The following is a 14,775-nucleotide window of genomic DNA, read 5'->3' as shown; positions in this document are numbered from 1 at the left end:
TGAAAATCAAAATGAATTTGAAATTTGTAACTGCTAAAGAATTGGAGAGAATTTAGGGATAAACTGGAGGAGTGATATGGGGAGTGGGAAACGTGGGTGTAGGCTGAAAATAGGAGTGAAATATTTATGTATCCGGAAGATTTTATGAATTGGGGGAATAAAGAGATTTTTGAAATTTTTTAAAAAGGTAGGGATAAATGGATATTAAGGTAAGTAAATGTGTGTATATAAGTAATTTTCCCAAAAAAGAAACATTTGCATAAATCAGTGGCTACCTGGTGTCATTTCAGCCCAATTTAACAAGGCCTAAAATGAGTCCACTAAGTCTCAGCCCAATTTCTAGACACAGTTGTGGAGAATATAGCAACAACTTCAATTGGGCCAATTTCTTATCTTAGATGTAAAAAATGTTAGGCCGTTCATTTCATTGATTTAACTTCACTTAATTTACGATCCATCATAGAGGTCGGGGCAAATGAAGGTTTAATTAGTAGACAACAAGCGAACTGCAAGAACTTACTCATATCATAATGATTAGAAATCAAGCGGAACTTGAACTTGAAGAAACTTGCCTCTATCACGGAAAGTTGTTGCATGCTAACCCCTTTTATAGGGTTTCAAACTGAATCCGAGTTTGTTGCTTCAACCATTACCAAACTAATGTACTTAATTTAGAATCCCCAACAACTCTATTTACATAACACATACCTTGTATTTGTACTAAAAAATCCATTCAACGTATATAAATAATCTATCAAGAAACTTTCTTTTTATAGAATCTAGAATCCATAAACTCTGACTAACTATTATGGTCAGATATCTTTATAATAACCTTCCTCTATAACAACATTTCATGTTGTGTTATATTATATGTTTTCTGTATTTCGCTATAACATCCAAAAGGAATAAACGACGTTGTTATAGAGAGTTTCGATGAGAACAAAAGGATCAATGCTAAATATTTGAGAATCCAAATATTGGCAAATGTCAAAATGACCAAACAAAAAAAAACTTCAAATCATTCATATTCAGAAACTCCAAAAACAGTTTTATTAGTGTTTAAAACTTAGGGAACTTTTGGTGGAACAGTTTGACATGTTGCATCTTCACTAGGCTTTCCTGATTTTGAATTACACTGAGATTTTCTCCTGAAAAATATATTCCATCTCCTCTTTGATTTCACCATCTTTTGGAACTCTTCCTTCATGTTGTTACACTCTTTTTCAAGGTCGGAAACACGTTCCCTCATGTCCTCAACACTCCTTCCTCTGCCTCGTGTAGCATTGTCCGCGTGTTGTCCAATTGCTCCGCTAACATTTTGGGAGTTTTCAGACACAAAGAACCATCCAGAGATTGATGTACGTAGACGAAGCTGTTCAAAAAACAGGACTTGAACAATCACCCTTAGGGGAAGCCTCTCGTTTTGAGCAGCGTGCGTGCTGGCCTCTAACGACAGCTTCTGGCAATTCATTAGTCTGCACATTTGCTCTCTTTCAATGTCTGTCAGCCAAGGATGTGCCTACATTTGAAACCTTTAAATTCAACGAAGGGAGTAGTTTCTATCTTATGTTTATCATCCAGATCGTCCAGAAGTAGTGCATTTCAACTATATATTTGAATAGTCCGAGCAACATTGCTCTGAACTATCAACCTTTATAAAACAAAACAGAGTAAAATGGTTTATATACATTTAAGTGTTACCTTCAAATATATATCGATTGCACGATAGATACCATCAGAGACTGGCCTAGCATATTCTGGGATTGCAGAAGCAAGAGTCTGAAATTTCGGAAACTTGAAATTAACATCAGGGGAAACCTCAGCAAGATACGAATCCACGAGATTAGCCACTCTTGTTATGGAAGCCAAAGACTGACTACCTTCAATCAACTGACTCTCTTCCATTATACATGGAGATACGGCTGCTGAAGCCTGATCTATTAACAAGAAATGATCTAGAATACGCTGAAAACAGTCGATATCATATAAAGTTTCAACTGTGTAACCGATATTTGGTATGAGCAGATCATCAAGTATAGCCTGGTCTAACTGCAACCCTACTCTTCCTTCCAAATTTACTTGACAAGATGGACTAGCCTGCAACATCATAGCAGTACGTAGCAGCCTGAGGAGAAATCTAGTCTCCGTTACACCTTTCTGTTTTGGTAACAACTCAACGATCTCTTCTAAAAGCACCCTTTGATCAGCCTCAGACGGAGTAGAACCTGATTTAGCATGAGTAACGTCCTTAAAGCTCGATTGCCTATTCATTAAAGGAACATATTTCTTTGCATAAAACACGAGTGCACCGGATATGTTCCCAGCCCTCATTCCTCCAGCTTCAACAGCCTGAATCAAACGTTTGTACAAAGGTAAGCTGAGGAAGGACACATCCTCGTACCACCAATCATCAGTCATCGGTTGTGTCTTAGTCCCCGTGCTTATACCATTCCATACATCATGAACACTATCGTTACCATTCTCCATCACAGGCCAATTAAGCAACTTAGAATCGCTACAAGCTTTCATCGCTAATGAATTTATGCATCGCGACACAATGTGAAGCTCTTCAGCATATGACAACACTTCTTCACAAGTTTCTAATGCTTTAATTGTATCTGTCCAATTACTAAAAACATCATTGAGAAAAGACTCGGTTTGTGATACAAGATTTTCTTCACCATATTCATTTGTCATTTGCAAATACTCAGATGCACATCTAAGGGCAACTACATTTAGAGGAGTAAGTTCAAATCTAACACCATAACAAAACTTGGCTACTAACTCAAATGCTTTAGCTCCACCAGGTATGTCACTAAGCTGAAGAACGCATAACGATCCATCGTCTTTTCTTGATTCATTCATCAGCTTTTCTAGTAGTCCACTTCTTGAAAGCAAAGGGAACTGCAACACAACTATATATCATCTAACATCTTGTATATAGTGTTCTTTAAAAAGCAACTCCTTGGGGCGCAGTGGGGGAGACAGGATTTTCATCGAGGGACTTCAACATTTACTATAATATATATATAAACAAGTGTGATTTTCCGCGAAAAGGGGTTGGAATAAACCCCCTTTCGCGCACTTCTTTGAAGTAAAGTCAACAATAGGATGGTCTAGATTTTGTTTTTTTGAACATTATCTTGTATACAGTGTTTTTAAAAGCAAAAAACAGCAACAACAAAGGTCCTTAGGGATTGAAGCAAAAACCAAGAGTGAAGCGCGTGCTTCTTTGAAGCTATATTGCTCTGACTCTTCCAAAACTTCGATCGGTTCATGTCAGATCCTCCAAAAGTAGTGCATTTTTTGGACGATCTGAAAAACGTTCGACAACATTTTTGGAGAGTCTCTAAGCAACATAGCTTTGAAGTAAAGCCCACAATCATAGAAAAAATTAGAAATATACTAAACTTGTACATATGAATGTATGGTTAAAAATACTAAAATAATTATTGTAAAAGCTAAAATAAATACTGAATTGAACCTTAGATTTAAAAAAATCATAACAAGGAGTGAAAAAAAGAGTATACCTTATGTAGATAAAATGACATTTCTCCAATTTCAATTGTAATGTCACTTGGAAGTCCTGACTTACATCGCCTGAACAAAGTCCAAATAAATTCACTATTGAAGACAAGTTACATAAACAAAACCAAAATGACCAGCACGGTGCACAATGCAAGTATTAGTGACTGTTTCCACGATCAAACTTGTGACCTATATGTCATATGAAAACAACTTTACTGTTGCTCCAAGGCTACCTTCGATTGAATTAAATGAATGTCAAATAATGTTGAGGTAAAAATCATTAATTCATTCCCAATGTCTTGTCCCATGTTATGCAACATTATGAAAATTAAGTATTTTTTAACTCTCATACACTAAATTCTTCACATAAAATGGGACGGAAGGAATCATACCCTATGGATATAAGCTCATTTATAACACAAGACGAACACTTCTCTCAAATTGATTTCTCATATATATAATCACTCAACCAGTAGTTATTCAGAAAAATGACATTCTGAGATAACAACCATCAACTGAGCAATCATATGAGAAATCAACTATAAAATCGTAAAACTTAAACATAAAAACATAAGAACTTGTCAATTTTTTTCTTCTAAATTATGTGAATAAAAGAACTAACAAAATTATACAAATAAAAAAGAATTACCAAGCTTGACCTTCACAACAGAAGGCTTCAGATTTAGAACCAAGCTTCAAAAGAGCCATTAATTTAATCTTTTTTCTGCTAAGAATATAATTACACTAATTATAAGTCATATATAGAAAGAGTACTACTTTGCTTTCCTTGCATAAAAAAAGAACACAAACAATACACTAAAAATTACATATATATATAAGGAAACAAGAATTTCAGTATTTACTGTAGTTATTTTAAGTAACTATGAAGTTTTATCCTTTTTATTTATTTATTTTTAATTTTTTTATTTCACCATAATTTTAAGTGAGTACCTAGTCTAAAGGGATTTTTTTTTGTTACAACTGTCCTACCACTCCCCCATAATACTCGCTCAGTGTGGATTTAGTCTACTAAATTAGCTATTTTGGTAACCCGCTCGATCCATCCAAGGGTTATATGGGTCGGATCGTGATGTTTGTTACTAATGAGTTCAACTCAATCGATTACGATGAGATAGTGTAACCAAATGGATCAATATTTATCGAATTAAAAAATATTTATAAAATTATGTTACTTACTATTTAGGATAATTTAGTGCATAAAGCATCTGGTATTAGCTAGAGGTTTCGGGTTACTTTTTCAGGGATATTATGTATCCGGTTTGTTTTACTTTTTCAGGGATTAATGTAATTACAAATTAAATAGGGATATATTGTAATTTCATATAATACAGTAAAAAAAAGAGTATCTTTTTTCTTTGGTTGAATACTTTTTGTTCACTTTTATTTGTCCATTTTAAATTCCGCATGTCCCTTAAGAGATAAGAATAATATAACATTTTAGCATTACTACTAAAAAATCATAATTTTTTCCATTGAAAAATGTTTAATGGTTAGTTTCTCATATATTTTGATTGAATCGGTAAAAAAAAATAAAAAAAATTGTGTTTTCAGTCGGAATCTATTTCCCATCATGCGTCTTACCAGTTCCCAGTGAGTTGGTTTGGTGAGAAATGAGTGGGGAAAAAATCATGTTTGATTGTATAAACTTTTCACTGATTCGTGCGGGAAAAAACATTTGTTTCTAGTAGTGCACAATATCCATATCAATTGATATATAGTCTTAGATCTTGAGAAACAATTTCGAGAGTGAATAAATAATGTTGAGTGTAAAACATGAAAAGAAAAATATGTTTATTTCTTAAACTGTTAAAAGTGACAAGTAAAAAGGTAGATCAATTTTTAATATAGTAGACAAATAAAAGTGAACGGCGTGAAATAACCAAGTTGAAATATCCATAAAAATCAGTGAAATAAACAAGAAATATTCATGTTAAAATTTGGGATAAGGGTCTGAAAAATACCCTAAGTTTGGTCGGATTTGCTGTTGCGATACTAAACTTTCACGAGGACCTATTATCTCCCTAGACTATTTAATACCGTATTTTAAACATATATATTTGCCCACGTGGACATAAAAAATAATGCAAAATTATAAATAGTAATGTGTCCACGTGTGCACATATATACCTTTAAAATACACTATTAAATAGTTCAGGGGGTAAAAAATAACGTATTAAATAGTGTAGGGAGGTAATAGATCCTTATGAAAGTTTAGTATCGCAACAGCAAATCCGACCAAAGTTGGGATATTTTTCAGACCTTTATCCCTTAAAATTTTAGGAATCCCATATAAGGAGCAAATTACATCTTATCCCTACTCTTTTTCAATTTACAAAAATTCTCTTAAATTGTTGTCATCCGGATACGTCACATTTGATACATTATACAACTAGTTTGTTGAGATTAAAAAGGAAATTAAATATAAAATTAAATGTCAGTTCCCCAAATCATGATGTCAATCTCTCCAAAATAACAGCTTCAAACAATTCAAATTTCAAATTTTCTTCTCTCAAATCTCGCACAAATTGTAACAGATTAAAAAAAAAGTCGACAATTATATATAGTTATGTACAATATACAAAAAGATGAATGTGAATATGGTATGCATTGATTTATTTATAAAATAGTGTTGCAGATACTTAACAACATGTGATACATCACAACATCTGATACATAACTATGTTATACACATAACAAAGTTATATGTCATATTCATAACTATGAATATGATACAAACTGATTTTGTTATAAAATATTAGTATTTATGTATCAACAATTATATGTGATAGTGTCTATAGATAGATAGCCTTCTACTAGTTGAATAAGGCTGGGTGTATATATCAGTAGTAAAAGATAACGAAATTTGTAATAGTTGTGTATCCAATATGTAACTATGAACAAGGTACATACTAATTTGTCTTTCAACAAATTAGGATTATGTATCAAAACTAATATTTGAAAACAATATATTGTACATGATAAAATTGTAATGTATCATAAAGGTGAAATAAGCGAATTATACATTAATTTAAGAATCAAAATCAACTAGATACATTAAAAGATCGGGTGACAACAAAAAAAATTTAAAAAAATCAACAATTTGATCTTCTAAAAGCAAAAAAATAAAATGATGAAGAAATTCTTCCACACTTTCTCTTTTGCTCCGTATCAACTCTTGTAGCTATTTTCACTTTCAACAATGACGTCACCCATGGATCTCGACCCAAAGCCCTTACCAAAGCCACCAATAACTCTTGATAAAATTGTAATGTATCATAATGTTGAAACGAATGTGTTATACATTAATTTAAGAAACAAAAACAACTAGAACATTAAAAAAATGAACACATATGTAACAAAAAAGATGAACAACAAGATATCGAAAAATAAGTCAACAATCTAATTTGGTGAAAGAAAAACAATGAAGAATAAATCCTTCTAGACTTTTTCTTTTGCTCTGTATCAATTCTCGTAGTTTTTTTTTTGACTCTCAACAATGGCATCACTATGGATTTCGACCCAAAGCCCTTACTGGAGCCACCAACAACTCGACCTTTTCCTCCCTTTTTTGGGCGTTTTTTTCCCAATCGATTTTGAAGTTGAAGATGCATCCTTCATCGACTAAATCTATAGATGAAAATGCTAAAAAATAAAAATAAAGTTGATACATGATGAAGTGGAAAAAAAAATTGATGAAGAAGAACTACCTCTTCAATAACTTGCAATCATATATCAGAAAGAGAAAATATTTGAAATTCAAAAACATAGTGATGGATATAAGTGGTGATACCATGGAGGTGGTTTTAGGCATGAAAAAAAAAAGAAAAAAAAACTTGAGGTGATAGTTTACAGTGATGTATTCGGAAAAGTGAGAAAAAATGTGAAAACGGAAATTTTTGTAATTTTTTAGAATGATAGAGAATAAAAAAAAAAATAGGGCAAAAAAATGTATAGTTAGATAATTTTTCCTTTTAAAAAAAAAGAAGTTTTGGGCCTGGATTTCCAAAGTTTGGGCCTCACACTATTTGAGCTAAAAGATGGACCTATTCCACTACCAAAATTGGACCAATTGTCCAACTACATATACATTTTTCAATATAATTTTATTTTCTCACAATAAATATGCTCCACATATATCTTTTTCATAACTTAAAATAAAATATCTTAACTAATACTTAATTAGTTTTGATATGATTTGAAGTTACAAGGAAATCATGCAGTAGTTGAATAAATCATGTAATGATGTCATTTACACAGCAAACATAAATTCTTGATGACAAAATCATTAATTGTTTTAATTTAGGCCACAACTACTAATTAATAAACAAAGTCTTCATTCTACTCGTTTTCTTTAAATTGATTTTGCAAAACATGGGTCCATTCCACGTATTCTATACGTGTCTATAAATTGCATTTTCCACCATCTTTGCTTCATTTTTTATTTTATTTTTGTGGTTTTGCTTATAGAGAAAAAACTCAAAATAGTCTCTTATATTTGGACTCAGAATTAAAAGAAGTTTCTTATACTTTAATTTGTAGCATTAATAATCCTTTACACAATATTGATATACTTTCGGATGTTTTACACAAATAGCTGGCCTAATTTATTATTTATTTTTTCTAGTCTATATATATACACACCATTATCTTTGTTTTTGTTGATGGGCAACTATTTAGGTCGATTCTTTTAAATTTGTAACTATACACTAAAACTAATGGAACTTAGACTCACATAACTCTTTGTTTATAGTTTATAAGTTCAAAATAATTCCTTTTGAGTTAAGTTTTGTTAATTTTAGGACCAAAATGCACTAATATTGTATAGCTAAGGGAAATAATTTAACTAAAATTAATTTTTTACTTCCGTTATAGGAAAAGGATACATTTGAGTCATTTGTATAACAGTAGGGGTATGTATGCGTCACTTTCATAACGATGGTATATCAACTTTAAATGACAAAATTGAAGAGTATATCAGACCCTTTTCCTATTAAAGAATAAAAATGTCTTTGGTTAAATGTCTAAATATATAGGACTATTTAGAGCTTTTTTTCTTTTTGTTTGTACTAATTCTTTTTCAACAAATTAGAACTCGACAAGCATGACTTACTAGCGCAAGTCTCTCTTAAACATCAACATCTAACTATCATCATCAACATTTAAAACTTTAATTAATTTTACAAATTGATCTTCTTGTCTTATTCTAAAAAGAAAAGGTTTACTCCTATACATATAAAAATGATTTTTTACACAATTATATTAAGGTATAACTTGTAAGTACATATAAAATAAAGGGAACCAGTAATAAATCCAAAAAAGAATACAAAATAAGTTTATCGATATTCTCGTTCTACCATCCAACAGTGTGGAGGGATGAATACGAGATCCTTCAACTCTTAAATTAGAGATATTAAGTTCACACTAGGGCGGGGTTCAAAATCGAATCGAAGTCGATAATTCGAATTGATAATTTGGTTATTTGGTCAATGGTTCGGGTTAATGATTAATTAACAGTTTGGGTCTCGATTTAATATAAACTTCTTATTGGCTTATCGGTTCAGGTCTCGATTTGGCCATATTTCTAATCGAGTGCCCCGATAACCCGATAAGAAGTTTAATTAATTACATTTATATCAGTTAAGGTGTTAGGCACTTTTAGCTTTTAGGGTTTACACTTCATTCTTCAGACTCTTTACAATGACATTATAGTTGACACTCAAATTTCACAATAATATTCCAAAGCTGCGACATCATGACTCATTGATTCACGGTCTGCTCCCACGTCGGCGAGTTATATTGAATATCATTCTCTAAGTGTCTAAATTGAGGTTCAATGGTTGGTTCCCTTGATTTAAGTCTTTGTTTTTATCTTCTCATTACAGTGAGTGAGTCAGTGAGATATGCTTGCAATATTGCAATACTACAATCTGCAATGAAAAAGTTTTTATTAGTAATGGTCTCATGATCATTAATGTTTTCATTAGTAGTGCTGTAATGATTTCTCTTGATAGTTCATATCGAAATTAGCTTGGTTGTTATGAGGAACCCTTTTGAGTTTGCCAGTTTGGGCAATATTGACATCTCTGTCCAGGTTAATATGGAGTTTTATTAAGTGTTTTATGTAGTAATGGACTAACACAGAAAAGTTCATCAGTGACTATTGGCTACTGCATACGGTTAATTAGTGATTAGTCCATTAGTAATTCTCAATGAAAATTGTGTGAACTGTTAACGGTTAACGGTTAACCCGATAACTGAACCAATAACGATTACTAACCGATAAACCAATAACCGACATCTTAATAGTTCTATAATGATTTTGCATGATTACAAACCGATAAGTAAAATCAATAAATTTTAAAACCGAACCGATCGATACACAGCCCTAATTCAACTTGATTTTAAAACAGTCATGCCAGTATATTTCGAATACGTTACATTTCTTAGGTTTTTACCAACTTCTACTGTCTTTTAATTGGTGGGGGGGGAGGGTACCAAGACGACAGAGATTCTGAAAGGAGTTGCAGTCGTTGGACTAACTAAAAACAAGTGGCCAAAGAGGTTTACATCAACATACTCACCAACTACCCAACATTTCACAACAAGTGCTTCTTACTTTTGTCAAATACTAATAAAGTAATATGGGCCAATGTCTCCCTCTCTAATAGCTTTGTGACAAAGACACTTTCCTTCACGCTTAATTAGAGGTGTCAAATAGGCGTGATCGAGTTATATGGGTTATAAAAGTGGGACAAGTTAATAAATGGATGAATCAAGAGAAAACTGACAAATATATCTCTGAATTATTGTAAATGGTATGCATATACCCTCCATCATATTTTTGAGACATTGGTGCCCCTGTCATCCAAAAACTAGAGCATATATATATGTCCTTCACTCTAACGGAAGACTAAATAAATAGGGACACGTGACACAATAATCTTATCCATTGATCCAATATTTAATAAATGTCGGGTCGGTGGATAAGATTATGACATGTGTATCTCCATTAGTATAAAGGGTATATATGCTCTAGTTTTTGGATGGCAGGGACACCAATGTCCCAAAAATATGACGGAGGGTATATGCATATCATTTACGATAGTTCGGGGTATATTTTCCCTTTTTCCCATGAATCAATGACTAGCTTGTTTAAAAGTTACTTAGGTTGAATGAGTTAAAAGGTGAATCATAACATAAAATTTTAATTTCTTTGTTTGTTCTTATATGATTTATAAATACCTAATATTTTTCTCTCTTTATTATAGATATATATAAACATTATCAAATAAAAAAATTCAAAATATTTTTATTTTGACAAGATTTCTCATGAATTAATTTGAGCTATGTGTCAAGTTAATATTTAAGTAATCTGAACTAGGGTGGTAAAAATGCATCGATCTGCCCAAACTTGCACGAGTTGGGCGGATCATATCTTCATGCGCTAATTATTGATCCGACCAAATATGTATGTATGCGATGGTTGGGCGATCGAGCTATATTTTTATGGACTAATTTTGTCACTCCTACACTTGATAAATGTATTTGTTAATTAGTGATCCATTATGTAGTTTCAATTTAAAATAGAGAATCTGAATCATCAAAGAATTAATAATCAGTTTGAGAAGTATTTCAAGTGAAATAATGAATTTCACTCACGAAACTTTATCATTATTTTTTTTTTAGTGAAATTCATGTACAAACAATATAACGGTTCACTCTCAAATATCATTTTTTAACGTTAATTTCAAATACTTTTTTCCTATCAAATTTCAACCAAATCAATATTCAAACATCGATGTTACTAATGTTCAAGTGGAAAATACGTTTTTGATCCATTTATAATGAGGAGTATGTTATAAATAAAATATAGGCACGTTTTTAGTTGCACTTTACAAGTTTTGTAACTCAAAAAGGTAAATTTAGTTTACACGATATCAAAAGGCAAACTAAATTTTAAGAAAGTTTGCTAGACTTTTTAAATTTCGAACACAAATTTTCTTCGCATATTTTTTCGATCGAGTTGATCATTTGAGGGTTACTTAATGCAATTTACTTCTCTTGTACTGTGGCTTGCGTCTTTGTGAGGTATTATACTATAATAGGATTTACTTTATATCACCAAAAAAAAAAAAAAAAACAGATATTATATATATACTGCTGATAAAAGTTTTTGCATGGTTTCTTTCCAAGGGGCATTGATTTCTTTGATAGTATATTCTAGAGGAATTTTATTTATAATTTGACCAGAGTACAATATGCCTTTTTCATAGTTGGATTATTTACCTTAGAAAAGGAGGAGGTAGATAGAAGAAATACATTCAAAATTCATAAGTCTTAGATTTGAGCTCTTAAAATAAAATCGTTTTTAATATAAAATATTTTTATCTTAAAAATTAAATTCTCAACATAAATTTAATTTAGTTGAACTTCAATATTATACTTAAATCAAGGTGTGAGTATACTCTTGACGTTTATTTTTCTTTTTTCATTGTGACAATCATTGTATTAGACTTTGAGAAAGCACAAGAAGAGAACATTTTTGACTTTTTTGTTACTTTTAAGGACAAGATGTGAGTAATATGTGTCAATAAATTCATCTTTGAAATGATTTTGCTTCTACTAGTACTAATTTTTTCTTATTTCTTTTGTCTCATTATGTCTCTCATGAAATTTCATCTAAAAGTAATGCCTCATAGCAGTGTAATTTTGCTTTTTTATTTTATTATAAGTTCAAAATACAGATGCTTATTTTATTTTTAAAATGAAACAAAAAAAACATTAAACATTGTATTTGATTAGGTTTTTGATACAATAATAAGATAATTTAGTGTTTATTTATGCTTGAATTGGTAAAGAGAAATAGAGGTAATTATTTTTTACTTTCAATCATGTATCAATTTAAAATCTTAAATAATACTTATTTTTTTTGTCTCAATTTATATGTCATAGTTTAAACTTCGAAACTCAAACCTTTTAAATTTTGACCGTGAATTTTGAAAATTATGTAATATAACTGCGAGGAGGCGGCATTTTCAAAGTTTTTCGACCTACTAAAGCAGGTAATACCATACGCCACACTAATTAACAATTTAAAATATATGAAATTTATGATTTTTCGAAATTCAAACATTTTATAATTTTCACTCCAAATCCCACACAAAAATTCAAAAACAATTTTAATTATATTAATATCGAAACATAATCAATTTTCAATTTAAAGACAAATGAGTACTACTTTTGTTCAAATTTCACAAATTTTATGTCCAAACGTCCACTTAACGTCCATGTAAAGAAAAAAAAACAAGGAAACTAATTGCTGGTCCCATTATCATATTAATGTTGTGACAAATACATGGTTTTGCCAACAAAAACCAACTAGTACTTACACTAAAGTCTTTGAGAAATTAATTAAGTAGGTTTAATAGAAAAACTTTGCCATTATGACACCCCACAAAATATACAAATTTACCAAACTTTGCCATTAACATACCCTACTCAGCTAGTCATACATAAAATCCAAATTAAACCTTGCATTAATATGCAAGTATGTGGTTGTTTAAACTTTTTTCTTTTAATTTGTACTGCTTTTAATTTATTTTATTTAATTAATTACATTCTCAGTAACAAAGGAATATATGTTTTTTCTCCAATCATGAAGTTTGGAGTTATATATATTAAGGCTTAACTTAAGCAAAAACTTCCTTTTTTAATTATAATTAAATTAAATTAATAAATTATAATCAAAGGGACGATATGTATAGATCCCACATTACAACATGCAATGCTAGAGGCAGATTAAGGAAGGTTCCATTAGGTTCATAATTAAATCTTGTTTCTTTCGATTCGAACATAATACCTACGAAAAAAATTAAATGCACATATATACAATAAGATCGTTGTCTTCTGAATGATTAAATTCATCGATTCAACATTCTGAATCTACCTCTATTATTGATATTAGAAGGAGTTCAAGTCGCGCTCGAAAAAAATCCAATAATGTTTGGAGGATCAAAAACCCTAATTGACGTTTGTGTTCTCCATACACAAGTATATATATATATTTTCTTATTGATTGAACTTATTAATAATTGTAAGAAAACAAAATAAAATGAAACACAATGATGTACTATAACTAACACAAATTTAGTGATGCTTTAATGTTGCTGTACGTTTATAGTTGCTTAATTAATATGTATTAGACCCTACAACACGAACATGCAAATTAAATATGTAAAACTTTAATTAGAAATGCAAAATGCAAGTTGATCAAAGTGAACGTACATGTATAGACCCTACTATACATATATGCATGCTAGAGGCTTATTAGAGCAGGTTGAGTGGATTCATGACTAAATCAATTGCTTTCAATTCGAATTATATATATATATCCATAAAATTACTAAAACATACATATATAACAAAATCATACACATTCCAAACTCACAAATTTTACGTTCTGAATCTCCCTCTTAAAATATTAAGAGTTTAAGTAACAATTTGGGCAAATTACAGAAATCACATACTTTTAAGGCAAAATTACAATCTATCCCTTAAAAGTTTATAATTACAGAAATCCCTCAAACGGATATAATAATATAAGCGCTGATACATTAATCTGATGCGCGAGATACATTAATCGTTAAGTAAGATGCATTACATTTTATACATGATACACTAATCTGATGCGCGAGATACATTAATCGTTAAGTAAGATGCATTACATTTTATACATGATACACTAATCTGATGCGCGAGATACATTAATCGTTAAGTAAGATGCATTACATTTTATACATTATACACTAATCTGATGTACATTTTATACATGATACACTAATCTGATGCGCGAGATACATTAATCGTTAAGTAAGATGCATTACATTTTATACATGATACACTAATCTGATGTACATTTTATACATGATACACTAATCTGATGTACATTTTATACATGATACACTAATCTGATGCGCGAGATACATTAATCGTTAAGTAAGATGCATTACATTTTATACATGATACACTAATCTGATGTACATTTTATACATGATACACTAATCTGATGCGCGAGATACATTAATCGTTAAGTAAGATGCATTACATTTTATACATGATACACTAATCTGATGCGCGAGATACATTAATCGTTAAGTAAGATGCATTACATTTTATACATGATACACTAATCTGATGTACATTTTATACATGATACACTAATCTGAT

At 30.7% G+C, this 14,775-nt stretch overlaps 1 protein-coding gene across 1 annotated transcript; it reads right to left on the bottom strand.

The window, feature by feature from the left end:
* Window positions 1–1,066: 1,066 nt before the first annotated feature.
* On the bottom strand, window positions 1,067–4,236 carry LOC102587307 (BTB/POZ domain-containing protein At5g03250). Its single transcript, XM_006354338.1, has 4 exons — window positions 4,178–4,236; window positions 3,531–3,600; window positions 1,702–2,904; window positions 1,067–1,519 (listed from the first exon to the last, which is right to left on the bottom strand). Exons 1-4 carry the CDS (start codon window positions 4,234–4,236, stop codon window positions 1,067–1,069), a joined length of 1,785 nt encoding a protein of 594 aa, XP_006354400.1.
* Between the last annotated feature and the right edge of the window lie 10,539 nt (window positions 4,237–14,775).

This window comes from Solanum tuberosum, unplaced genomic scaffold (genome assembly GCF_000226075.1).
Source record: "Solanum tuberosum cultivar DM 1-3 516 R44 unplaced genomic scaffold, SolTub_3.0 scf00177, whole genome shotgun sequence".
Lineage (NCBI taxonomy): Eukaryota > Viridiplantae > Streptophyta > Magnoliopsida > Solanales > Solanaceae > Solanum > Solanum tuberosum.
This window is presented reverse-complemented; position numbering and strand designations above follow the sequence as displayed.

Excerpts from the sequence above, each read along its gene's own strand:
- LOC102587307 (XM_006354338.1), bottom strand. The coding sequence starts at position 4,236 with ATGGCTCTTTTGAAGCTTGGTTCTAAATCTGAAGCCTTCTGTTGTGAA. Across the intron at positions 3,601-4,177 it reads TGTTGTGAAGGTCAAGCTTG|GCGATGTAAGTCAGGACTTC; the intron begins GTAATTCTTTTT and ends GACTTTGTTCAG. Across the intron at positions 2,905-3,530 it reads TGTCATTTTATCTACATAAG|TTCCCTTTGCTTTCAAGAAG; the intron begins GTATACTCTTTT and ends GTTGTGTTGCAG.